Here is a 27,779-nt window from a genome sequence, read left to right on the forward strand (position 1 = left end):
GATGGTAGAGGTCTCGGGTTTGGAAGGTGCTGTTGAAGGAGCCTTGGGGAGTTGCTGTGGTGCAAATTGTAGATGGTACACACTGCTGCCACTGTGCGTTAGTGGTGGCAGGAATCAATATTTAAGTTGATGGATGTGTCAAAGATTTAGCACTGGTTGTTATGGTTCTATATCCCTCCAAGGTATCTGCACTCCTCTAATCCTGGCTACTTGTGCATCCTTGATTTACATTGCCCAACTTCTGGGGATGGAGCTTTTAACCCTGAGCCCTGAGCTCTAGAATTTCCCTCCTAAGCCTCTCCACTTCTCGCTCCTTAAAACCTACCCCTTTGACCAAGCTCTTGGTCACTTGTCCTAATATCTCCTTTTATGCCTCGGTGCTCATATTTCGTTTGACCGCACTCCTGTGAAGCAGCTTGGGATATCTTTACGACAAAAAGTGCTATACAAATGCAAGTTGTTGTTGTTAGGGCTGACTTTTTGCAAACCAAGAAGATTCCAGATCTGATTGTTGGTACCTGTCTGGGCATTGCTTTTGAGCATCCCAACTCATCCCTGACTTGTGATCATTGTCAGAGTGGGAACGTGTCTGGACATGGATCCGACTCGCCCGAAAAATGCCACCCACGTCGGGAAGAGGCTGCTGACACTGGCCATCTGAGCTCATGCTGGCTCAGCGCCAAACATTAGCTGTCTGACAACTCCTCTTTCCCCTTCACCAAGAACCTTGCTACCCCAGTAAATCCAACTTACTCCCAGAAACCCAGAATGACCAAAGGAAAATATATCTGCCAGAACAGCTGTCATTCAACTATTCTGGCAGCTCATCAACATGGGTCTTGTAAAGATCAGGTATCGTCAGGTCACCAGGCAAGCGGAGGGAACATAACCGGTTACACAATGATAGACAAGAGTTGCTTGTTTGAATCCTAGACAAGAACAGTGCAGCAAACAGAAGGTACGTTGTCCTTCATCAACACTTTCAGCATGTTTCCCAGCAAACTCAAACAGAGGTGAATTTATGATGTAGTATGATCACTTAAAAAAAATACCCAGAGGCTTCAAGTAAATAAATCAAAAAGGTGCTGACTTTTCACAGGAATATTTTTCAAAAACTTTTCCACCCCTGATTATTGTTTGGTCTGTAACAGTGTCGAGTTTACATGTAATGCTGTCACTGGTTTCTGTTTGGTTTATCCAGCTGTTCAACTGTGACAGCTTGGTTTTTTATTTTAAATGATGCTCTCGCTGCCCTTTCTGACCCAAGCCACAATCTCAATATAACAGAAATCTGGCCTTTAAACGTCATCTCTCCAGTGGCGTGTAAAAAAAAACAAACCCCTAATCTGCTGCCAAATTCTTCCAGGATCCTTCAAGAGTACACAGGACATAACGTCCAGTCACATTTTCGCCGAAGAACAGCCACTTTGTGGAGCCCATAATTAGAAACCCCAGTTTTGAAAATAAAAACGACACACTGTTGATTATTTCCCATCACGAGATTGCAGACTCTGCTTGCGCGTTTACTGTCAGACAGAGGCTATTCCTGTTCCATTAACAAATGTTCCTGCTGCTCCCTGGCGACAGGACCAACTTCATTCGCCCGCCCCATTTCCTTACGCGGTTTCCAACACCTCTCGGCTCAAAACTAGCTCTTCCGCCCGTTTTAGTTTCAATCTTTTAGTTCCCATTCTTGCCCAGGGTAACTCCCAGCCCGTTCCCTCTCCACTCACGGTGAAGGTGAAGTTCGAAGTCAGCGTTCAATATCTAAGCCTCGCTTAAATGACACGGAATTTCTTTCTTTTAAAAAAAAATTTTAAGAAAAAGAGGGCAAGATGCAAACGATCCCAGGGAGTTCTCGCCGATCACAAGAGTTGGGGGGGACACAGAAAGTTTGACTGACCTGTTCAGTGGAGTTACATTATTATTTGTTTCATCGTTGGACCTTTTCCAGCCGTTGTCGGTCTTGATCCAACTCTGTCCGGGAGACCTCCAGTCCTGACCCAAAAACGGCATCTTCAGAACAAGGAACAAAGTCGCTGCTGCTGCTGCTGCGTCTTGTTGAGAATAAAATAGCGATAACGTCACTTAAGGAACTTTAGTCCCCACTTCAGATGCTGTTGCAGAAAGGGGTGGAAAAGAGATATTTAATTCACTCCTTTTGCGTGTTTTTTTTAAAGCAGAGATGCTAATTGTGCATCCTCCGATCTTCCTCTTTTTGTGTTCTGCTGCAAAAAAATTGCTCTCCGCTTTTATTCCGCCCCCCACCCCACACACACACACACACACACACACACACTTTTGCTTTCCGCTTTGGATCCCTCTCGCCTTGTAGTTCTGTGTGTTTACGTGGTTCCTTCACTCTCCCTCTCCTTGTCTCTTTGGGAGCTGCAAAGTTGCTCCAGACTGCTATTTATCCAGCCTCTTTGTTGCCGGAAGACAGCGTTGCACCGCCTCCCTTCCCTTCGCCCTCCCCCCCCCCCCCCCCTTTCCAGGTCAAGTTGCACAGTGCAATCCCAAATCATGCCGCTCGTTCACATGACACATTGTTTTTCCCCCAGCCCCACCCCTGTTCGGCCTCTGGAACAGCGTGATTCGCTGCGGTTTGCACAACATCAGTGTTGGGGGGGGGTTTCGGGCAACATATACAATATCATAAGCTCCCACACAAATCCATTCCTCCCCCCCCCCCCACCCCACCCCAGCCCCTCTCTGGTAGCTCACCCCACCTCCTTATGCAGATCTAGTTTTACTTTATGTTTGTTTCCACCAACTTGTTATTGCTTAGGGAGAGGTCAGTGTGTGTGCACGGGACTCACAAACATGTTCCACCAGCTCCGCTTGAAGCCGAATCTCCCAATTTGACAGGAGTTTACGACGCAGGGTGTCATCTGCGCAAGAATATTTGGAGCTGCTGAGTAAATAATTGAACGCCCTTTGTGGCTGAATTGCAACAACTTGCGTTAACATAGCGCCTTTAACGCAATAGAATCGTCCCAAGGAGCATGAGAGTGCAAAATTTTGACAGACAGCCACATAAGGAAACATGGGATGACAGATGACCCAACGCTTGGTCCAAGGAGGTGGATTTTAAGGAGCATCTTAAAGGAGGGGAGGAGAGGTTTAGCAAGAAATTCCAGAGCTTAGGATCTGAAGGCACAGACACCAATCCTTTTCTTTGTTCTTTCATGGGATGTGAGCGTCACTGGTAAGGCCAAGCCTTTGTTGTTCATCCCTGCTTGCCCTTGAGAAAGTGGTGGTGAGCCCCCTTCTTGAACCACATGCAGTTCATCTGGTATGCAGTCCAATGTTGGAGTAGGGTTGCAACCCTGCTGGAGAGGCCAGAATCTACCAGAATTGGCATCAATCTCCCAGTGGCCATGGAAAGAAACCCGGGAGATTTTAAAATGATATTTTAAGCAAATCAGACACATAATTCGTACTTCTGAGCCGTGGCTGGACCACCAGTCATTGGTAGCAACCCACCAAGAAGCAGAAGAAACCATAACTCCCATCATGAGGCATTGCCATGCAGTGACATCACATCTGGACCATCTGCAATGCCACCCAATCAAATCCAAACCTTACACTGGGAAACAAATGTCAGGAGGACTCCGATTGGCTAGGATTTTGGCCGGCTGCGATGGGATTGGCGGGGTCTGAATTTCATTGAGAGGTTGGGCACGAACAGCAAGTGTTTGTTCAAGTGCGATCGGAGCAAGCGGGGTTCAGGTCACTTCACCTCGGATCTTTTCATTCAAAACAGAGATAGAGAGAGAAGAAAACATTTATTTTCTCCTCGGTTTTAGCAGCTTTTAATATTCCAGTTTGAAACCATGATGTTGGATCTTGCACCAAGCCCCTCAATAGTTGATCAAGCTTTTTTTCCCTCTAAACTTTAATCGTTATTCACCCTCGCTGCAAAATTGCAAATGTGTCCTGTTGGCCTAAATAAAGTTGGTGTGTTTTCCTCTCTTGTGCTCCCTCGAACCCGCTCAATGATGTCACATCTGTTGACATCTCCTGGAACATGTCCAGCCAGAGTTGGCAACCCCATGGCCAAGTGATTAAAATCGAGGATGCTCAGGAGGCCAGAATTGAAGGAGCCTGGATATCTCAGAAGGTTGTAGGGCTGGAGGTGATTACAGGGATTGGGTGGGGAGGGGTGATTGGAGGGATTTGAAAACAAGGAAGAGAATTTTAAAATTGAGGCATTGCTTAACCAGGAGCCAATGTAGGTCAGAGAGAACAGGAGGTGATGGGCGAATAGGACGAGGTGCGTGTTAAAACACAGGCAGCAGAGTTCTGGGCAATGTCAAGTATGCAATTAAATAAATAATGAAACACTGCTCGTGGCTGAATAACAGTGTGCAATTGAAAATATAAAGCTTTGCAGCCCAAAATAAACAGCAATTGATTGTCAACAAAACTAGAGAGGAGATGAGAAGATATTTTTTACACAGTGAGTTGTTGTGACCTGGAATATACTGCCTGAAAGTGCAGAGGAAGCAGATTGAATCGGAGCTTCAGAGATGCTGCTTCACTGGTGCTGTGAGGAGGTTGGAAAATCTGGGATCTCCACTTACTTGCTCCAAAGTGACTATATTGCAGTGGGAACAGCTGAAACTAACTCTCGGGCATAAGGTGAAGGTGAACCTCCTGCAGCCTCAATACTCTAGGAGATTTCTGCACTCCTCTAATTCTGGCCTCTTGAGCATGCCCTATTTTAATTTCTCTGTTTTAATTTGGCAGCTGTGCCTTGAGTTGTCTAGGCCCTAAGCTCTGGAATTCCCTCTCTAAGTCTTTCTGCCTCTCTCCTCTAGTCCCTTCTTCTTAGACACTCCTCAAAACCGACCTTTTTGACCAAGCTTTGATCATCAGTCCTAATATCTTCTTATGAGGCTCAGTGTCAAATTTTGTCTGACAACGCTCCTGTGAAGCACCTTGGGATGTTTTGCTATATTAAAAGATCTATATAAATACAAATTATTTCCACTGTAAATCTACTCTTAGAAAATATGGTTTCTCCACAGTAATGCATTCCATGCTATAACATTTCCAAACAGAAAGAACGTTCTCCTAGTTTCACTCCTTGCTATCTTAGGGCTGATTTTAAATTAATGGGCCTTTGTCCCTTACTTCACAAACAGAGGAAATAATCTTCCCTTATTTATGTTTTATATTTTAAAAACCTCTCCTTATCTCCTCAGCCTTCCCTTGTACACACAGTTAACTGTGGCTTAGTGGGTAGCATCCCCCGCTTCCGAATCAGAAGGTTATGGGTTTAAGTCCCATTCCAGGATATAAGCACAAGCTGCAGGCTAACCCTCCTTGTGCAGTACAGAGGGGCTGCTTTTATTTTCATTCTTTCACTGGATGTCAGTGTTGCTGGCTAGGCCAGCATTTATTGCCCATCCCTAATTGCCCTTGAGAAGGTGGTGGTGAGCTGCCTTCTTGAACCATTGCAGTCCATGTGGTGTAGGTACACCCACAGTGCTGTTAGGGAGGGAGTTCCAGGATTTTGACCCAGCAACAGTGAAGGAATGGCTGATATAGTGTGTAGTTTGGAGGGGAACTTCCAGGTCGTGGTGTTCCCATGCATCTACTTCCCTTGTCTTTCTAGGTAGTAGAAATCATGAGTTTAGAAGGTGCTGTTGAAGGAGTCTTTGGTGAGTTGCTGCTGTGCATCTTGTAGATGGTACACACTGCTGTCACTCTGCATCAGTGGTGGAGGGAGTAAATATTGAAGGTGGTGGATGGGGTATCAATCAAATGGGCTGCTTTGTCCTGAATGGTGTCAAGCTTCTTGAGTGTTGTTGGAGCTGCACTCATCCAGGAAAGCGGAGAGTATTCCATCATACTCCTGACTTGTGCCTTGTAGATGGTGGACAGGCTCTGGGGAGTCAGGAGGTGATTTGCTTGCTGCAGGATTCCTAGCCTCTGACCTGCTCTTGTAGCCACAGTATTTATTTGGCTGGTCCAGTTCAGTTTCTGATCAATGATAGCCCTCAAGATGTTGACAGTGGAGGATTTAGGGATGGTAATACCATTGAATGTCAAGAAAAGGTTCCCTTTTGTTGAGATGGTCATTGCCTGGCACTTGTGTTGCACAAATGTAACTTGTCACTTGTCAGCCTAAGCTTGAATGTTGTCCAGGTCTTGCTGCTTATGGCCATGGACTGCTTTAGTATTGGAGGAGTTGCGAATGGTGCTGAACATTTTTCAACCATCAGCGAACATCCCCACTTCTGACCTTATGATGGAGGGAAGGTCACTGATGAAGCAGCTGAAGATGTTGAGCTGAGGGCACTACCCTGAGAAACTTCTGCAGTGATGTCCTGGCACTGAGATGATTAACCTGCAACAATCACAGCCATCTTCCATTATGCTAAGTATGACTCCAGCCAGTACAGAGTTTTTCCCCTGATTCCCATTGACTCCAGTTTGTTAGGGCTTTTTGATGCTACCCTCAGTCAAATGCTGTCTTGATGTCAAGGGCAGTTGCTCTGACCTCACCCTTGGAGTTCAGCTCTTTTATCCATGATTGGACCAAGGCTATATTGAGGTCAGGGGCTGAGTGACCCTGCGGAACCCAAGCTGAGTGTCAGTGAGCAGGTTATAGCTGAGTAAAAGCCGCTGGATAGCACTGTCAATGACCCCTTCCATCACTTTTTTGATGATCTGCGCTGTTGGAAGTATCATCTTTCAGGTGAGACATTAAACCAAGGCCCCATCTGCCCTCTCAGGTAGATATGAAAGATCCCATGGCACAATTTGAAGAAGGGCAGGGAGGTTCTCCCTGGAGTCCTGGCCAATATTTATCCCTCAACCAACATCAAAAAACAGATTATCTGCTCGTTAACACAACTGCTGTTACTGGGAGCCTGCTGCGCTCAAGTTGGCTACTGTATTTTCTATGTTATAACTGTGACTACGCTTCATAAATACTTCATTTACAGTAAATGGCCAGGACATTTTGAAAGGCACTATATAAATTCATCAGAATACTAGAAATAGAAGCAGGAGTAGGACCTGTGGCCTGTCGAGCCTGCTCTGCCATTTAATATGATCATGGCTGATCTTGGGCTTTGACTCCTCTTTCCTGCCTGGTCCCCATATCCCTTGATTCCCTGAGAGACCAAAAATCTGTCTATCCCAGCCTTAAATATATTCAACAATGTAACATCCAGAACCCTCTGGGGTAGAGAATTCCAAAGGTTCACAACATTTTCAGTGAAGAAATTTCTCATCTCAGACTTCAATGATTGCCCTAAACCTGACACTGTGCCCCCATGTTCTAGATTCCCTAACCTGAGAAAAAAATCCTCTCAGCATCTAACCTGTGAAGGATATTCACAATCTCAATCACCTCTCATTCTTCTAAAATCCAGAAAATATAGATCCAATTTACTCTCATAATTGGACAACTCTTTCAATCCCAGGGACCAATCTAGTGAACCTTCACTGTACTGCCTCCAATGCAGTAATATGGAGACCAAAATTGCACACAATATTCTAGGAGTGGTTCCACCAAAGCCCCACACAATTTAACAAGTCTTCTTTATTCTTGTACTCCAATCCCCTTGCAATAAAGCACAACATGCCATTTGCTGTCTCAGGCATGCTAACTTTCTCTTGTCTTTCTTTTAGTGGAAGCAGTGCTTTTATCTCTCCTTATAGCTACGGTTTCTCACTTCTAGTGTTATCCTGGTGATCTCAATGTGGAAGATGGGACTCAGTGGATGTAGGTACCAAGAAGAGAAGTTTTGTTATGACGTTCAACTTGTATTCCTCCTCATGCTGCTACACTACACATAATGTAAATGTGAACCTGATAATAAGAAACCCTGATTTCAGTCTATCTACCACAAGTAACATGTCAGCTTGGTTCCTCAGGCATTCATTCGGATCCCTTTTCTTGACCTCTTGTGTTACACAGCATATACATTGTATTTAGAGCCAAGAAGTAGGCCATTCAGCCCAACTGGTCTATACTGGTGTTTGTTCTCCTCACGAGCATCCTCCCATCCCTCTGTTTTTAAATTCATTCACAGCCAGGCCAGCATTCATTGCACATCCTTAATTGTCCTCCAGAAGGTGGTGGTGAGATTCCTTCTTGAACCGCTACAGTCCATGTGGTGTGGGTGCACCCACAGTGCTGTTAGAGAGGGAGCTCCAGGGTTCTGATTCAGCGACAGTGAAGGAATGGTGATATATTTTCAAGTCAGGATGGTATGCGACTTGAAGGCAAACTTAAGTGGTGGTGTTCCCACGCATCTGCTGCCCGTGTCCTTTTAGGTGGTAGAGGTTGCGGGTTTGATCTTCATGTAATCCTATCAACAGATCCTCCTATTCCTTTCTCCCTTCGCATTGATATACCAAACCAAATGAACAGAGGGCAAAGCTTCTAGACCTCTCTGCATCTTTGCCAGGCTTTGTGGGGCACAAGCCTGTTCCCTACCAAGCTGGAACGCAGAGGCATCTACTTGGGATGCAATAAACAGAAAACCAGAGGGAAAGTGCGCAGTATGACACGCTGATCACACAGGCAAACGGACTGGGCGTGAGAGATGAGAAAGCCGATGTCTGTGTGCAGATGGCCAGGAGTTGTTCATCCTGAAGCCTCAGGTCACCAATCTGAGAGGTTCTTGTTTGCAAATCGCTCCATCCCTCCCTGGAATGCTTCGAGATCCCTGAACTCTTCTAATTCTGGCCTTGTCTGCATTCCTGATTTTTGTCACTCCATCATTGACATCCTTGTCTTCAGCTGCCTGGGCCCAAAGCTCTGGAATTCCCCTCCTAAACCTCTCTGCCTCTCGCTTCTCTTCAGTCAGTCCTTACAACCACCTGTCCGAATATATCCTTGTGTGGTTCGCTGTCAAAATCCTGGTCTGACAATGCTCCTGTGAAGCACCTTGGAATGTTTAATTATTTTAAAAGTGTTGTATAAATGTAAGTTATTGTTTCACCTTTGCAGGAAGGATACTTTGTAGAGTAAGGTGCAGGCACTGAGGACTTCAACCAGTGTGTGCAATGGTTGAGGAGTCAGCTGGAAGTGGCGCTACAATGGATGAGGTTATAGTTCTCAGTCCACCCTGTAGCATGTGGCCGCTCCCAGGATATATGCAGCACAAACGCACAAAGGTCCTGAAGTCAGTCTTTTCAGGCACAGAGCTAGGATGCCAGGTTGAGTTAAAAATAAAATGTAAATAAAGGGCAGGCAATTATCAGCCCTGATAAAAGGCCAAAATTATGGTTATACTTTTTTGGTTTTGAACTGTAGAAGGAACGTTGATTCAGTTGTTTTCTAATTAGCCCAGCTAATCAGCTTGTTATTGGAACTATTACGGAAGCCCCAGAAGTATTTTTTTGGATCTTGTTTCTAGGTGAGGCAACTTGTTGCAAAGGGGCAGCTGTAAAAACACCCGAGCTTTGTCAGCAATGCCACCTGCTGCTGCAGATCTCACTTATTTCATCATTGCTTTGCAGGATGTGTACACTCAAAAACTCTTCGTGTGTACTGCCAGCCTAAAGGGGACAAAAACATTTCTCCAATCACAAGGCCTGTCCATGATGTGAAACGTTATCACCGAACTTCTAAAAATACCCCCGGAAAAAGAGTAAAATGGAATTGCCCTTTCCTTGTTTTCTCAGAATTCAGGTCCATCCTGCTGTGATTCTTGTAATCGATCTGAACTCATTGATCCATCTCCTTGAGATCAGATTACTATACAGGCAATCACAAGACAAACACATGGTCCCATCCTGTGACTCACTTCATTGGAACTTTTCCTACTGCACCTGCTCTGTAGATGCTATTTAAAACATAAACCCAATGATTTACTGTAGAGTCCAATAAATAAATACATTTTATTACCTACCGCAGCATTATTGTGCAAAATGCATTTTGAGGTCTTTTTCCTTCACCACTATTGGCGTGGTTATGTACAGACAACAGAAAACATTGCACCTACTCACCCATGTTTACCTTTGAGAGCATCTCCCCATCCCTGTGACCTCTATTCTAAAGAAGGAGAAAAAAAGCAGCAACATAATGGGAAACAGCATCACCTCCAGGTTCTCTTACAGCACACTCCAGCCTGATGTGTAACATGCCTGTAATGCCTCATCTACGTCTGGTCAGTACCCTGGAATTCTTTACCTAACAGCACCTTCACCACAAGGCCAACAACAGTTCATTGTCTGAGGAAGAGTCATCAAAACGTTTTTCTCTCCACAGATGATGTTGGACCTGCTGAGGTCTTCCAGCATTTTCTGGTTTTGTAACAGCTCATTGTTGCCTTCCCTGGGAAATGAGACCTAGCCAATTTTGTTCACACCCCCAAAACAAATAATATATAAGAGAGAAGACAAGATATTAGGAGGTAGGAAACTAGAACGTTTGATGGACGTAACATACTCTTTGACATGCTCTCTTAAAAAAAGAAAGACTTGCATTTCTGTAGCACCTTTCATGACCTCAGAATGGTCCAAAGCGTTTTACAGCCAATGAAGTACTTTTTGAAGTTTAGTCACTGTTGTGGTGTAGGGAACACTACAGTCAATTTGTGCACAGCAAGATCCCACAGGCAGTATGTGATAATGACCAGGAAATCTGTTTATTTTATTGCTGTTGATTGAGGGATAAATATTGGCCAGGGACCATGGGAAGAGCTCCTCTGCTCTTCTTCAAAATAGTGCCATAGAATCTTTACATTCAGCCGATGGGGCAGGAAGGGCCTCAGCTTAACATGTTATCAGAAAGACAGCAGATCTGACAGTGCAGCATTCCCTCAACACTGAACTAGGAGTGTCAATTTGGATTTTGTATGAACGCTCTGGAGTTGGGACCTGAGCCAACAACCTTCTGACTCAGAGGTGAAAGTGTTACCAATGGAATCACAGATGACACCAGTAAGATATGGGCAATCACAATGGACGAACTTAACATAGGAGGTGCGTGTGGATGTAACGGTTAAATTATTTATGGCTAAATCGCAAAACTTAAGTCAGTCAGGAAATAGAAATAAAGAATTGGTTCAGTCTTTCTCTATGGTACTGAGTTGTCAACCCTACTGCCTTGGAGTCTCCAGAAACTGAAGATCAATTTCCAGTGAGCAAAAACCAGGGAGTAAGATTACAGGAGGATTAAAAAAGTGTTGTTTTCCCTTTTTCTCCAAAAACTTTTATTCATAGTTATAAAAATATTGGAGATAAGACAAAGGGATGTTTGACTGACAGTCAAGGTTCATCCAATCAGGTAACAGAGAACCTGTTTGTTTGCCAATTAGCTTGGGAAGGCAAAACTCCAAAGAGATGGACATTTTGGATGACCAATGGCAGGAGTTTGGGCGTGGTGCAGTTGGAGGCAGGTCCAATCAGAACTGGCTATCCTAATACAAGCTGGAAAATGCAAATCTGAGGTGCTATAGCACCACTGCTGGAAGGGAGGGTGTAATTGTATCCTGACAATTTTACATGATCATTGGATTTCATAATGGAATAAACACGACACATGAAATGCATGCAACAATAATGACAAAATTATATTTATATAACAACTCTAACATAATAGAATGTCCCAAGTTGCTTCAGAGGGGCATGATTAAACAAAAAAAAATCAGAGAAAAGGAGATGTTAGGACAGATGATCTAAGCTTGGTCAAAGAGGAGTCTTAAGGAGTGTCTGAAAAGAGAAAAGCGAGATAGAGAGGCGGAGAGGTTTAGGGAGGCAATTCCAGAGCTTGGGGCCCAGGTAGCCAAAGGCATGGCCACCAATGTGGAGCTATTAAAATCGGGGATGGTCAAGAGGTCAGAATTGGAGGAGTGCTGATATCTCAAGAGGGTTGTGGGGCTGAAGAAGATTACAGAGGTGAGGTCATGGGATTTGAAAATGAGGATGAGAATTTTAAAAACAAGATGACCAGAAGCCAATATAATTCAGCACAGGAGGATGGTTGGAAGGGACTTGCTGCAAGTTAGGACACAAGTAGCAGAGTTTTGGATGACCTCAGGTGTATGGAAGGTAGGGGACGCCAGCTGGGAAAGCATTGGAATAGTTGAGTGTGAAGGTAACAAGGGCATGAATGAGAGTTTCAGCAGCAAATGAACTGATGCAGGGGTGGAGTCAGGCAATTCGGGTGGAAATAGGTGGTCTCAGTGATGGTGTGAATATGTGGCCAGAAGTTCACCTTGGGGTCAAATATGACACCAAGGTTACATAGAGTCTGGTTCAGTCTCAGACTATTGCCAGATTGAGAGAAAGCTGAGGAAGAGAGTTTGGAGTGGGGATAAAAAACAATGGCTTCAGTCTTCCCAATATTTGTAATGAGTAAATTTTTGTTCATCCAGCACTAGTTGTTGGTTAAGCAGTGCAGTAACTTAGCAATGGTGGAGGATTCAAAAGAGGTAGTGGTGAAGTAGAGCTGGGTGTTGTCAGCGTACATGTGAAAACTAATACTGTGCCTTCGAATGATGTTGCCAAGGGTCAGCATGTTGGTGGGAGTCAAGGATTCCCCCTTGGGGGACACCAGAGGTAATGGTGTGGGAGCAGGAAGAGAAGCCATTGCAAGTGATTCTCTGACTATGATTAGATAGGTAAGAATGGAACCTGGTGAGAGCAGTCCCATCCACCTGGACAACAATGGGGAGGTGTTGGAGGAGGATGGTGTGGTCAGTCATGTCAAAAGCTGGAGTCAGATCAAGGAGGACAAGGAGAGAAAGTTTCCCTTTGTCACAGTCACATAGGATGTCCTTTGTGATATTGATAAGAACTGTTTCGGTACTGTGGCAGGGCGGAAATCTGATTGGAGGGATTCAACCGTGGAGTTCCAGGAAAACCAAGTATGGATTTTGGAGATGACAACACATTCAAGGACCTTGAAGAAGAAAGGGAGGTTGGAGATGGGATGGTAGTTTGCAAGGATTGTGGGCTCCATGGTTGGCTTTTGGAGCAGAGTGATAATGGCAGATTTAAAGGAGGGAGAAATACAACATCTGAAGTGAGACATTCATTAATAATATTGAGTAACATGGGCACCACGAGGGGGAGTTGGGTGATCAGTAGTTTAGTGGGAATAAGATTGAGGGAACAGGAGCTGGGTCTCACAAACAAGATGAAATCAGGGAGAACATGGGGAAGATAGGCAAGAAACTAGAGAAAGATGTGAGTTCAGGAAGAGGGTCCTTTTTGAGGAAATTTTTGGGGGGGGGGGAGGATTGGTGGCTAGTGGAAGGGCGTAATGTGGCAGAGGCAATTGAATGGATGACCTCAATCTTAGTGACAAAGAGATTTATGAGCTCCTTACACTTATTGCTGGTGAAGGTGGAATGTACAAGAAAAGGGGTTTAAGAAGACGGTTTGCGGTAGAGAAAAGGAGCGGAGGGTTATCTTTGCATTCTAGGATGATACTGGAATGGTGAGCAGTTTTTGAAGATGGGCACAAGACTTGAAGATGCTTTATGACGTTCACTCAGAAATGGCAGTGAATAGTGAGACCAGTTGTTCATCATATCCATGAAAATGTACAATTATTAACATATTAATAGATATGTGCAGAGATCCCATTCATCAAAAATACCATGATTAAATCACACTTTCACATACTTAGAGCTATCCATTTGATTGTCCCATTAGTATTGAAACTTTAAGAAAAATCTTTTATGTTAATTCTTTCCTCACGATAATACCCTTTAAAAGGAATTGATGATAATCTGGTTTCCACAGCAACATTGAGAACAGTGCTGAAGTAAACAATAGAGATACTGATCTCACATGTGAACTGAACTGTGCCAGGCATGACAGCAAGGTTTCAGTGTAGTGCTGCTGCTGCCTGTGTAGTTGTGGATAACATTAAAATCTTGCACACCAGCACACAGACCAAGCAGAGCTCCCTGCATCCTAGCCTACAAATGCTGGTACTAGTCGGAGCCAACAATACAGCGACAAATGGCATTTATGTAGTGCCTATAATGTAGTAAATACTGTGGTATATCTTTAAGGGGGCGTATCTAACACTGCTGTGGCTCATCAGGCAAGATGTGATGTATATATTCATGTAATCTTCAGGCAGAAGATAGGAGCAGTCCCATTGACCAGACATGTTAACTATTGTTATATAGTTTAATCCGTTCAAATAAAATTACCCTCTTAATTGAGTTAACAATCCTCTTCGTGGGGCTGATGTGTTTGTGTAAGGCAGAAAACAGAATAGTAAAACCTTCCCAAGGTACTTCACAAGTACAATATTAGACCAAGTTTAACACTGAATCACATAAAGAGATAAAGGTCAGGATTGTAGGTGGCAAGGAGCATCTTAAAGGAGGAGCGAGAGGTGGAGAGGTTTAGGGAGGAAATTCCAAACAGCTGAAGGCACAGCCACCAATGATGGAGTGGTTAAAATTGGGGGAAACACAAGAGTGCAAAATTGGAGGAGTGCAGAGACCTTGGAGGGTTGCAGGGCTGGAGGAGGTAAGAGAGATAGGGAGGGGTGAGGCCATGGAGGGATATGGGGTGGGAATTTTAAAATTGTGGTGGTGGTGGCCTGGGAGACAATGTAGATCAGCGAACACAGAGGTGATGGATCAAAGGACGGTGTGAGTTAGGATCATGGGTAGCAGAGTTTCGGATCACCTCACGTCTATGGAGTGGGGGGGAAGATGAGAGACTAGCCAGCAGAACATTGTGGAGTCTGGAGGTAACAAAAGCATGGATGAGGGTTTCAGCAACAAAAGAGCTGAGGTAGGCGCAGAGGCAGGTGCTGTTACAGAGGTGGAAATAGGTGGTCCTGATGATGGAGAGGATATGGGGTTGGATACTCAGCTTGGGGTCAAGTAAGACATCAGGACTGAGAACAGTCTGGTTCAGGCTGAGAGTGCAGCCAGGGCGGGGGATGGAATCCGTGATGAGGGAGCGGAGCTTGTGGTGGGGGCCAAAGACAATGGCTTCAATAATCCCAATACTTAATTGGAGGAAATTGTGGCTAATCCAAGACTTCATGTCGGAAACTTGAACTTGCCTAACTTCAATGGACAAAGTTAATCAATTCTTAAATAGCAGCCATTATAGATAACAGATGGCGTACTGATATTGTCACCATACTAGTAATCTAGAGACCCAGGGTAATGCTCCGGGGACCTGGGTTCAAATCCTGCCATGGCAGGTGGTGGAATTTGAGTTCAATAAATATCTGGAATTAAGTCTAATGATAACCATGAAATGATTGTTGTAAAAACCCTTCTGGTTCACTAATGTCCTTTAGGGAAGAAGATCTGCTGTTCTTACCTGGTCTGGCCTACATGTGACTCCAGACCCACAGCAACGTAGTTAACTTTTAAATGCCCTCTGAACAAGGGCAATTAGGGAATGGCAATAAATGCTGGCCTAGCCAGTGCTGTCCACATCCCATAAACAAATAAAAAAAAGTTAGATAGCAATAAAGGAGCATCCACAATGTTGGTGTCGAGTGTAGCAGTTTTAAAAGATGCTGGGCTAGATGATTGATATAGTCCTCAACACTGTAATATAGGTGAGAATATTCAGATTGAGTTCTGAGACTAAAACCAAAACCAAAATAGACTGCTTTAATAATTGGAGTCTGCCATTGTTGGAATGGTGTGATGCCCGATGAACCCTGTTTATTGGGGATTTGATGTCTCTGTGATTATCGCTAATGTCAAGTTGGTGGAAAGTCAGTCAACTACGGCGCAGCAAATTCAATGATCACTCAGGAACCTCGCTCATGGCTGACACCTTAGACCAACCACAGGGTCCAATAAATAGCTGAGGGAAAACACCATAACTCAGAAATAACAGCTGATTTTGAGTTTTTTGGGGAAATTTTGGCTGCTGTATCTGACAAATAATTTGGTGGTTCGGCAGATTTCTCGTTGGTTTCAATGGGTTTGGGGTTGTACTGCCAGTGTGGCTGGAGAAGGAAGAGGGGGAAGAGGAGGAGATGGAGGAAGATGAGGAAGAGCATGAGTAGCAGGGGAGGTAGAGGAGGGTGAGGAGGAGGATAATGGAAGAAGAGGAGGAGGAGCATGGAGTGGAGGTGCAGTGGGTTAGAATCCAGCAAGTTTCAGAAGAGGGGCAGCTGGGAGGAAGCCGAGAAAGAAGCCATCCTGCTTTGTTAGTTGTCAAGTGTGTTTACAATTCCTGCTGTTTGAGGTTTAATCTACACATGACAAATTCGAATTTTTTGTTCTTTAACCAGTTCTGTTTGCAATCTGTTACTTGGTACTGGATGATCAATCCTTGCGAGCTGAAATTCTTTGTCCAGTTAAAGAAACAAAATGACTGTCACTCATATTAACAATTATGTGGTCAAAGAACATTGCTATGAATCTTTGGATTTTCAAGCATTGAGTCATGATTCTCTCTTATTTTGTTTGGATGTTGCTGTCAATTGGCTTAGGTCCAATATCTTCCATCCCACGTTTCAACCAGACTGCTGAGCCTCATGTTAACCCTAATGCTCCCTTTGCTTCCTTAGTTATTACATATAAGGCACTTCACACAGCAGGATGAATATATAGCCCCTGTTAAAATTATGCTTCAGAGATTGCAATGGAATGCTGGCCCTTCATGTTGTTTTGGAGCCAAGAAAGGTTGAACATGTTAATGGTATGTTAATTATGTTGTCAAGATACAAGGGCATTGTTTAATTAAGTACTTAGAGCATTTATAAAGAGAGACTGCTGGGACATGGGGTTGGTAGGTAAGAAGCAGACATATGTAATGCTGCATTCTGTGAATAAACCTATTATCAAAGAAAGTGTTAGTGTCTTGGCAGTTTCATGCTTCACCAACTGGCTTGGGATTGGATTAATAGACAGACCCTAATTCCACAGCCCTCACAAAATTCTCTCCTCCCTTTAAATTTAACAATAAATGTTGATCCATTCAAATCCAACTCAGAACCCACAAAGCACTGGGCAACAAACATTGGGGCCTAACATACATTTTATTTCTATTCATTTCTGTAATCAAAATTTTTGTTATGAAAGTTTTATATCGTAAGTGAAATCACCAAAACTTCACTCATCTTGTGCCTAGAACCCAAAACTGAGGGTTTTCTCGTACTTACTGTAGGTAGTTACAGAGAATTACTTTGAATTTACAGTACAGAAAGCTGGCCATTCAGACCCACAGATTCATGCAGGTGTTCGTGCTTCTTCCAACCCTATTTAATCTAACCCTATCACCCTATCCTTCTTAGAATTAATCTTGCTGTGGGGTGATGTAATAAAAAAATTATTAGAAAGACATCAACATTAATGGCGAGCCAAAAGTGAACATGATCATATGAAAACAGCTAAGTTAACTTTCAGCCTCCTTTTATTACTTTCCAACATTTATTGGTTGGAAATTTTCCAAACAATTTTCATTGGAAGCCAAAGAACAGAAAATTCCACCAGTTACTTTTTATAATTCTCTAGCTATTTTATCACAAGTTCTGTTCTTATGTGATTTGTTAGACTCCCTGTAACCCTTCAACTCCCAACTCCATAAAGCTCCACTTACCCTTTCTTCCACTCCTCTACATCGTACCAACCTCTGGAACTCCATCCAAACAAATCCAAGCAAACACCCAATGCTACACATTGTGAACTGGATTAACAGAAATGTAGGGCAGAATTTTCCGTGCCCCTTGGTGTCAGACGTCATGGCAGGCGTGAGTGGACAATATGGCAAGAAGGCCGAAGATTGGTTTCATGCTGTCAGTTTGCAATCGTCCGCTCCGCATGTCAATGGTGGGCCATGTTTCCCACCACCGCACATCGGGAACTTCATTTCAATACATCTGCATAATTTTAAAAGCCCTGCTCGCCGGAATCATCCCCCACTGGATCATCCGGGCACCCTGATGTGTTTCACAACTGTATTTATAAGACATGAACCTGGTGAGCTGCACTTTGAGGGGAACTCAGAGGTGAGTGCACAGGAACGTTGCGCAGCACTCGTGAGATTCGCCTGTTGGACTTCAAGGTTGAGGGGCCGCGCACTCAGGGGAGGGCACAGGCAAGTCGCTTTTGCCCAGCTGGCTGTTGGTGTGGTGCCAGGGCAAGGGCTGCACAGCGGTTGATGGTAGTGCACAAGCATGTGCCGGGTGTGGGGGAGGGAAATGGCCACGCATTAGGGACACCTCGTATAGAGTGACCATTCCTCCCCCGCTGAGACAGTTCAGGCACGGCCACATTGATATGATTGGAGTCGGGTCTCTAGCTTCTCTGCCCACTCAAGCAACACAGAGGCATCAAAGTGCCACCAAAGGCTCCAGACCTTTTCACCCCTCAGGCACAGACTGCAGAGTAATGAGCGTTTCAGTGGACTGCAGAGCAGTTGGACAACTGAGCACGTTGTGCAATCTCCTTGCTAAAACTGGCCATGGAGTGGTCACTGGTGGAGGCGCTCACAGCCCCTTACAATGTAATCATCCCAGTTTGGACCAGTGTCCCCCATGGTTCAAGCTAACAGTGCAGCCTTGCAGTGCAGGTTAGGAGAATGCCTGTGCCTGAGCTGACAGCACAGCCTGCAGTCCAGTGGGTGAAGTTGCCGCCAGTCAGTCTGGTGGAGTGGGGTGGAGATGGGTGGGGTTTGGGGCAGCCATGCAGCGCACTAATCTCTGGCCATCCAAGTGGTGGCCAGCACTCTCTGGGATGTGTTAAGGGGCCTTCACACTTCGGTTCTTAGTACACCCACATGTCTCTCTGTTTCATCCTGCAAGAGGAGTACGTCAGGAGCATGGAGCTTGGTGTCCTAGCTTTATGCCTCTTGGCTGACAGAGAGCGGAAATGAAGGAGCAGAGAGTGACGGAAGCACCTGGTTGGGCAGAGGAGGAGCAGCACCCTCAGGTAGAAGGGGCAGCTGGGGCTCCCGTGTATGCTGCTGAAGAACCAACGTGAGCCGTCGCTGGTTGGCACCCAGCTAGACCCAGGGTCTACTAGACGGCGCTTGTCATTCCTGCAGATGACCGAGAACCAGTGTCGCCAAAGACTGCGCATGTCCAGGGAACTGGTCGGTCATATCTGCCACCTGCTTCAGGATTCTGCACCATGGGGACACAGAGGGCATCCACTGCCAGTGGCCGTGAAAGTGACCACAACGTTCAATTTTTACCCCAGCAGCTCCTTTCAGGGCTCCACAGGTGACCTCTGTGGGATATCACAAGCCTCCACCCACAAATGCATTCATGAGGTCATGGACGCCATCTTGGTGAAGTCACATAACTTTGTGCATTTTGCCCGAGGTCAGAAAACCCAGAAGCAAGAGTGCTGGGATTTGCCCAGATCTCACGTTTCCCACAGGTGCAGAGTGCCATTGACTGCACTCACCTGGCATTCAGATCTCCATGGCAACAAGTGGTCAACTATGTCAGCTGCAAGGCCTTGCGCTCGCTGAATGTTCAGCTGGTGCGCAACTGTCACAAACTCATCCTACAGGCCTGCGCACGGTTCCCAGTGAGTGTCCAGAACTCCTACATCCTCAGTAGGCCTCAGTTCCCTGAGGTCTTCCAGGGTCCAGGGAGTCTGCAGGGATGGCTCCTCAGGGACAAGGACTACCCACAGTGGACATGGCTGATGACACCTATGCGGTGGCTTCAGGCTGCAGCCGGGTGAAGGTACAACGAGGCTCATGCTGCAACTCATACTTTGGTGGAGCAAACCATCCGAATGTTGAAAATGAGTTCCAGTGCCTGGACCGGTCTGGTGGAGCCCTGCAATACAGTCCACAGCAGGTGTCACGCATCATCATCACCTGCCACACCCTTTACAACCTGCAACGGGAAGAGGGACTGGCTGAGGAGAAGATGGAGGAGCTGCATGTCTCCTCCAATGAGGAGGATGCCGATGGGGATGAGGGTGCAGAGGCCCTCGAAGGCGAGGCTGATGGCGATGAGGCCATTGCACTGGCCAGACGAGGCAGGCACGCTCGGGAGGCCCCCATAGCCTCAAGATTTGTGGAAGATGATGATGACACGCAGTGAGAGGAGACCCCATATGTCCTGACATTATATCTGTGAACCTTTGACTCCTGTCTGGATGATGACAGCACACGTACCCTCTGTGATAAGGCTCCTGTCATGGAGATGCAGCGGAGGCTCATGATCCCTACATTCCAGGAGGATGATGACAACATGCAGTGGGGACACTCCATAGATCCTTATATTGCTTATGTGAATGTCTGACCCCTGTCTGGCTGATCACTTGCGCTTTGTGAACAGGGTCATATCATGGAGATGCAATGGAGAAACTTTACCTTCTCCTGACCCTATGGCATCTTTCGTGAGCTGAACCCTTTCAGGACCACACTGTCTCCGGACACAGATGCTGATGAGGTAGGGGCCCAGCCGCATCTCAAAGGCGCCTGGAGCACACAGAGAGAACGATGGAACTCTGTGCCACCGGTCCAGGACATTCTGGCAGCAACAAGAAGCCCCATCGAGGTGCAGGCATGACTGATGTGTCCAGTGTCAGTGAAGGCACATCATCAGTGTGCTGGGAAGGTCGCACAAAGCACAGGGAAGAGGCCCTGGACTGAGACACCTGCCTTGGTCTTTTGCAGGGACCAAGGTTTCACATCTGAGTGACACAAACACTGCTCATTAGAACAAGGAGACATAGGCAGGGAGACATTCTTGCGCGTTTATTTACAATAGTGAATATTATGTACAAGTGCTTAACACCAGTGCCCAGGCTGTGCAACTGGTACTGGGTTTGTAACCCCAAGATCAAGAGTTCAAATCTCACAATGGCAAACTATGAAACAATGTAACTTCATCTGAATAGGAGCAGATGGAAACGGGTTTGTACTCGAAAGAGTTACATCTTCTTAACCTTCCTGACCTGCTGCTACGTCTTGGTGCTCCCCCAACATCCACAGCAGAGGTGGAGGCAGCCTCCTGACTGCGATGCCCTGTCTGTGATGACCCTGGAGGGCCGAGACTTGGAGGGCACCGGCCTGCTTTCGGGGTCCTGCCGTGCGGCAGTGGCACCCTCCCCAGCTTGTGGAGCTGGAGCTTCTGGGGTCACAGGAAAAGGGGATTTGGATGGGCCAGACTCTCCTGGGGTAACCTGACTGGATGTCCCCAGGGTGTCGAGCTGCTGGTCCTCCTCCCTATGGGTGGCCAACGTCACTTGGCTGACCCCTTGAGGAGAAGTAGAAGCTGGAGTGTGATCAGGCTGCCCCGGACCCCTCTCATGTTGACACTGTTGGAGATCAATTATGGCGTCAGTGATGGAATTTACCCCGCGCAGAAGTACAGGACTGATGTCCTGGACCAAGGTCATCATGGTGACCGCCATCCTGCCAGTGTTGACCTCGGTGTGTTGGCATGCCGGCGCTATCACTTTGGATTGAAGGCGGACGGACTCCTCCATCGTCCCTTGCAATCTGAGGAGTGCAGCTCTCATCCCTTCCTGCTGTTCCCGTGATCGTCGCTGCAGCTCCAACAACTAATTGAGGACCGAGCCGAGAGGCTCATCGCCTGACTCGGACTCAGCAGATCCCTTGCCTCCAGCAGTCCTCCTGAGTGCCGGCGACCTTGGGTGTCTTTGCCTCCGCCTGCTGTGGAACAGACTGTGTGCTGTGTTCACCAGATGGTGAACCTGAGCTTGCTGTACATGTAGGCCCTACCGAGGTGTGTGTTGCTGCGCTGGTGGAGGCTGTGAGTGAGCGCTGTGTCGGGCCTTTGAGGGTGCTGCCTCATGGGTCGTCAGGGTCCTCATCCGAGGTGCTGTCAGCACTGGAGTCGGAGCCAAGGTTGCCTGAGGGCGACATGGCAAATGTGCCTGTGAGAGAAAGTGGAGATTATTCACTCATGGCCGCTGTGGTACACAGAAGAGTGGACTCATAGTTGAGTTGCCAGAGGGACGATCTGGTGTATGATCCTCACTTGGATGCTTGGCGCCGACCTCACTGTCACTGCAGGAACGGTCCACACCCTCTCTGGCCAGCTCTAACGCGTGGTCCTCGGAGGGAGTGAGGACCTTGATGTCTGGCACTACACCCCAGTCTGGGACCTCTCCCGTTGATTGTGCGCGATCTTGTCCTGCATAAAGACAGATGGAGAGAGAGTGTGAGGAAGGTGCATGCCCGGCCAAATGAGAAGGATGCCAGGTGTGTGTGTGTGTGTGTGTGTATGTGTGTGTGTGTGTCTGTGTTGAGTGGAGCCTTGGACGGGCTGAGGAGGCAGTCTTCAGAGGAGATGAGGCCGGGTGGAGATGTGAGGGTGTGTGTGTGAGAGAGTGAGTGGTGATGTCCCTTGAGCTGGCAGTGAGTGAGATGCCAGTGAATGTGTGATGGGTTTGTGAGTGTGGGAGTTTGAGGCAATGAGATGGTTACCTTACCCTGGCAGCACGGATGAGATCATTCATCCTCTTTCTGCACTGGATGGCTGACATTTTGTGGACAGCGTTGACACTGACCAGCATTGCCACTGTCTCCCAAGCTGGATTGGTGATGTTGTTGTCCCTCCAGCAGCCAGAGTGGGGGCGGGGGGGCGGGGGTAAGAATGTGGGGTGGGGGGGGTGCATCCACGGCATCTAAAAGGCCTTTTGAGGGACGTGTCACTGAAGGGGGAGCTGCAGTCTTCTTGCCTTTCGGGGCCACGCCTTCTGCGCAGCGGCCCTGGGCTGAGAGGTATATGCGCGGCTGCACTTTAAATATGGTGCCCGACATGAGGAGGCGGCCAGGTGATGGCGTGGCGGGCGAATCGGAGGCTGCCCGCTAGCAAAACGACGTGTTTCCCAGGAACGCATGACCAATGAGGCGGGATTGACGTGAAGCTCCACCATTGCAGCCAGCGGATAAAACGTCCTTTCTCCCCGCCCGCTACCGCACTTAGTGCAGATCTGGGACGATTCCGCTGTAAGTTTCTGCATTCTGTCCAGATCCAGTCTATTCAGACTTAAAAGGAAAATATGCCTGTCAACCCTCACAGCCTTCTCTCCAACATGCCCAACCCTTCTGCTTATTTCTGTGGATGGTAATTTATGGATGTTTTGCTGACATTGTGTCTGATTAATCATACTTGCTGGTATTGGAGCACATCACATGATGCTCCAACTGTTATACTCCGTAATGCTAAGCATGTTGTTACTTGTCAGGATGGGGTGCATGCAAGTTATTAAATATATATAGATTTGCAAAAGAATGGATGAACAAGTGTACTTGTATTTTAAGAAGAATTATTGACAAGGATTCTTGGTTTATAAACAAAGAATTCCTGGTGTAAATGAAAACCCTGTGGACTCAGCAATGACCTGTCTGGCCAGTAGAATATTTTCTGTCCCTTTGGGAATTGAGAACCAGCACAATGTGCCCACTCTCACCCCTTTCTGACCAAAGACTCATGACCTGAAAATTTAACTCTCTTTCTCTCTCTGCATTTGCTGCCAATTGCTGCGGTTTCTGTTTATATTTTTGGCCTTCTCAAGCTCGAGCAAAGAGTGTTGTTGTTGACAATCAATATGAGAATATGTACGCAAAGAGTGCAAACGAGACTGAGAGCTTATTTTCCCATTGAGGAGAGCTGTCCTCAGGTGGTAGAGTTATGACAGCTGATAGTGGGAGGTCTGATAACAAGCGAAGCTCATTAGCTGCATGTTAACCTGTTATACTATCTGCCCTACCACCACCTCCATCTCCATCAGGGCATTATAGAAGCAGGCTGCTCCAGACTATTTATCTTGGTATTTCAAGATAAATAGAATTGGAATGGCTGATAGCCCAAGAGCCCAGACATGAGTCAGACCCAGTTGTAGCATGGGAAAGCTGGGCAAACAATCTTGTGCTCTCTGAGCTCGGTGAGGAGCAACCAAGACAACTATTTCTTCCTCTCTGGTGTTGAGGAGAAATCGTTCTGTAGATTACAGCTTTGCCAAGGAGACTGAAGTGATGCACAGGAGAATAATTAGCCCACCTAGTGTCAGCCATGGATCAATTGGTAGCACCCCCACCTCTTGAGTTGGAAGATTGCGGGTTAAAGATCCACTCCAGAGCCCTGAGCACATAACTGAGGCTCATAATGCAAGTGCATGGCTGGCAGAGTGCAGCACTGTTTGAGGTCTCATTTGGATGAGATATTCAACTGAGGCCCCATCCCCTCTCTAGGGTAAATAGGAAAAATCTTCTATTTTGAAGAAGATAATTGTCCCGGTCACTATCTATCATTTAAACAACAGTTTAAAATAAATATAAACAAAAATACCTGGAAAAACTCAGCAGGTCTGACAGCATCTGCGGAGAGGAACACAGTTAATGTTTCGAGTCCGTATGACTCTTCATCAGAACTAAGGAAAAATAGAAAAGGGGTGAAATATAAGCTGGTTTAAGGGGGGTGGAACAGGTAGAGCTGGATAGAGTGCCAGTGTTAAGTGGAGATAACCAAAAGATGTCATAGACAAAAGGACAAAGAGGTGTTGAGGCTGGTGATATTATCTAAGGAAATTATTTTTAAATGTATTTCCATCCATTGTTTTATCTCTGCCTTTTAGACTATTTCAATCCCTTCCCCCCCACCCCACCCCGACTAGGGCTATCTGTACCTTTATTATCACATTCCTTAGATAAGATGCTGTCAGACCTGCTGAGTTTTTCCAGGTATTTTTGTTTTTGTTTTGGATTTCCAGCATCCGCAGTTTTTTTGCTTTTAGCTAAAAATAGATGATCTGGTCATTACCATATTGTGGGAACTTGCTGTGCTCTAATTTGCTGCCGCCTTTCCTATGTTACAACAAAGACCATAAGTCCAGAGTCCTCCATTGGCTGTAAAGCGCTTGGGGACACCCTGAGGTCGTTAAATAGAAATGCAAGTCTTTCTTCCTTGCACAAAGAATCTCTGGAAAGAATATCTTTCGGTCTAACCTCTGTGCATGTCTGCTGTACTGTCGGATTGGATTTGTGACTTTCCAATAAAATAATCTTCCTACTGCTCCTATTCAGGTCAAACTCTCCCTTGTCTTCATCGATGATCAGACTTTCCCTTCCAGATGACCCCACTCTTCAAGTATCTCTCCCTCTGAAAGGCAAGAAGGAAAAGGGTTTCGAATGCAACAATATAAATAAAAATCAAATTTCCAGGTTCTTCAGAAACAACGGACAAAGCCACAGCAGGAGAGCCTCTGAAGTAGAGAACTAAAGGAGGCACCTAGCTCGACTCACATGTGTGATTCAGTGAGTTACTACCTTCTGCAGTAGCTTTACAATTGAGAGCAAAGACATCACTGTAACCATATCAAGGCCTGGAAGCAAGACGGCTAGAGGAGGTAGAAGAACTGAAAGCTAGTTTCAGTAATGATGACCATGAAACCATGGTCGGTTGCTGTAAATACCCATCTGATTCACTAATGCCTCTTAGGCAAGGGAATCTGCCATCCTTAACCAGTCATGTGACTCCAGACCCACAGCAATGTGTTTGGCTCTTAACTGCCGTCCGAAATGGCCCAGCAAGCTGCTCAACTCAAGGGCAATTCGGGATGGGCAACAAACGCTGGCCTTGCCAGCGACGCCTTCATCCTATTAAAAGAATAGGTTAAGAAGAAACCGAGAAAGGCAAGAATAAAAGAGAACAATGAAATGAAAGAGAGAGGGAAAAAAGAAAAATAAATGCTTAACGCTCACTGTGGGGATAACAATTTAGATAAAGAGGCCAAGGGGGGAACATTGGCAGAAATGCCATAGAAATATAACAATGAGGCAATGTAAAACTGCAGATCAAAATTGTGTGGAAAATGGTAGAAGCAAACATTGAATCTCTATAATCAGTGTTGTCAGAGGAGGCACAGAAATACTGGTAAATGGCCCCATGTCTCAAAGTACTTTTGAATTGTAAACATTGTTGTAATGTAGAAAATGCTGTGGCCAATTTACACACAGCAAGATCCCACAGACAGCAATGTAATAATGACCAGATAATCTGTTTTTGTGATATTGATTGAGGGATAAATATTGTCCAGGACACTGGGGAGAACTCCCCTGCTCACCTTCAAAACAATGGGCATGGGATCTTTTACATCCACCTGGGAGGGCAGAGAGGGCCTTGGTTTAACATCTCATCTAAAAGATAGGTACTACAGCACTCCACTGGAAGTGTCGGCCTGGATTTTGGGCTCAGGTCTCTGGAGTGTGGCATGAACCCCTGACCGCAAGTCTCAGAGACGAGAGTGCTACCCACAGAGCTACAATTAACACGCAACTACACTGCTTTTCCTGCAGTTTCCACGGCTCTTTGGCTGAGTGGACAGCAGATGATTGGGAAGGTCCTGACTGAGCTTTACCTCCATGGAGAACTGGATGCCACCCCACTTTCTGCACACCTGTCATGTGACCCCACACTTTTGCCTAGAATCTGATCAGATTTCTTTATTCACTGTGCATTTAGAAATAATAGGAGGTAATGCTGATAGAGTTAAATGAAATAGGGTAGGAGGATGACTTAAGTTCAGCATAAAGATTGGCATAGACTAGTTGGGTCAATTGTCTGTTACAGTGCTGTGCATTCTGTATAATACATTGAAATTCTACAATACAGTAGTGACTACACTTCAAAAATCCTTCACTGGTTATAAAGCGCTTTGGGACAACTTAGGCCCTGAAAGGTGCAACTGAAATAGGAGTCTCCCTTATTGTGTGGGCTGATGGCATAATTACTTGCTACAGAAACACAGAAAGGTTCACAGCACAGAAGGAGGCCATTCAGCCCAACATATCCATGCCAACCGGGAAAGTTATCCAGCTGAATCCCACCTTCTAGCTCTTGGTCCGAAGCCCTCTGGCTCACTCACCTCAGTGACATATCTTTTTATTATTTTCTCCTGTTAGTTATTTTTCAGAATCACTGGCATGTGTAGTGTTCAATTGTTCCATTGCCTATGTTTTGATTATGTGAGTCTGTTTACTATTGATGCTCACTGTGCTTGACTTTGAAGTTTGGGTGTGGAGTCAGAGAAAAGTAAACAAACTGGTGAAACTGCTGGAAGCTAGAACTCTAGGCATGGAGCAGAAATTTTAAAGCACTGTGGATAAAACCTGTTACACACATAGGAACTAGTGTCATCTCTACGTAGCTCTGAGACTTAAAATATACAACAAACTGGCAACAAGGATAATGAACAGTTTAAATTTAGTGGCTCCTGCACCTTTCCTTTCTTTACCAGGAGATTCATCCATGCCATTGGATCGGTGGATTTCAGGATTCAAGACCTATTTACTCACAATCCAAACGTAGCAGCAGTCCACAAGAAGGCAATACCCGTACATTGTCCTGGAGCAGAAGGCCAGCAAATATTTGAGCAGCTCTCAGAAGACATGTCTACATTTGATACAATGGTAAGTCCTCTCGAAAAATACTTCAGGCCAAAGCCAGAGATGCCAGAGAAGTGGTGGGACCATTAAACAATATGCGGCAGCATTGTGGTCATTGGCTTCTACATGTAAATTTAACATAATAATCAATGAACTAATTTGTGACTAATTAATTGAAAACACTCCAATTCCACAAATCAGAGAATGAATCCTTATGGAGGATGATGATCAAACAAAGGCTCTGCCTACCCTCTCAAGTGGATGTAAAAGATCCCATGTCACTTTTTCGAAGATAGGAAGAGGAATTTGCCCCAACGTCCTGGCCAGTATTTGTCCTTCAATAAATATCACAAACAGATTTTCTGGTCATTTTCACACTGCTGTTTGTGGGAGCTTGCTGTGCACAGATTGACTGCTGAATTTCCATTTATAACAGTGACTGCACTTCAAAGTTACTTCATCGGCTATAAAGT

At 45.8% G+C, this 27,779-nt stretch overlaps 1 protein-coding gene and 1 long non-coding RNA gene across 3 annotated transcripts in view; one reads left to right on the forward strand and one right to left on the reverse strand.

Moving 5' to 3' along the window:
- The window catches only part of fbxo32 (F-box protein 32), a 24,140-nt gene extending 21,733 nt beyond the window's left edge, over nt 1-2,407 (reverse strand). The window contains exons 1-2 of one of the 2 annotated variants that reach the window (XM_041189773.1): nt 2,300-2,407; nt 1,904-2,117 (exon numbers count right to left, since the gene is read on the reverse strand). In XM_041189773.1, coding sequence (XP_041045707.1) covers nt 1,904-2,016 — 113 coding nt within the window. In that variant the 5' untranslated portion in view covers nt 2,017-2,117; nt 2,300-2,407. The remainder of the gene's footprint in view (nt 1-1,903; nt 2,118-2,299) is intronic. The other variant, XM_041189774.1, reaches the window with a different exon arrangement.
- LOC121279025 lies at nt 853-27,299 on the forward strand. Its single transcript, XR_005943315.1, has 3 exons — nt 853-958; nt 24,946-25,176; nt 27,159-27,299. It is a non-coding gene; the product is annotated as an uncharacterized LOC121279025 (long non-coding RNA).
- The last annotated feature ends 480 nt before the right edge of the window (nt 27,300-27,779 follow it).

Source organism: Carcharodon carcharias, chromosome 6 (assembly GCF_017639515.1).
Source record: "Carcharodon carcharias isolate sCarCar2 chromosome 6, sCarCar2.pri, whole genome shotgun sequence".
In the NCBI taxonomy this organism is placed as follows: domain Eukaryota; kingdom Metazoa; phylum Chordata; class Chondrichthyes; order Lamniformes; family Lamnidae; genus Carcharodon; species Carcharodon carcharias.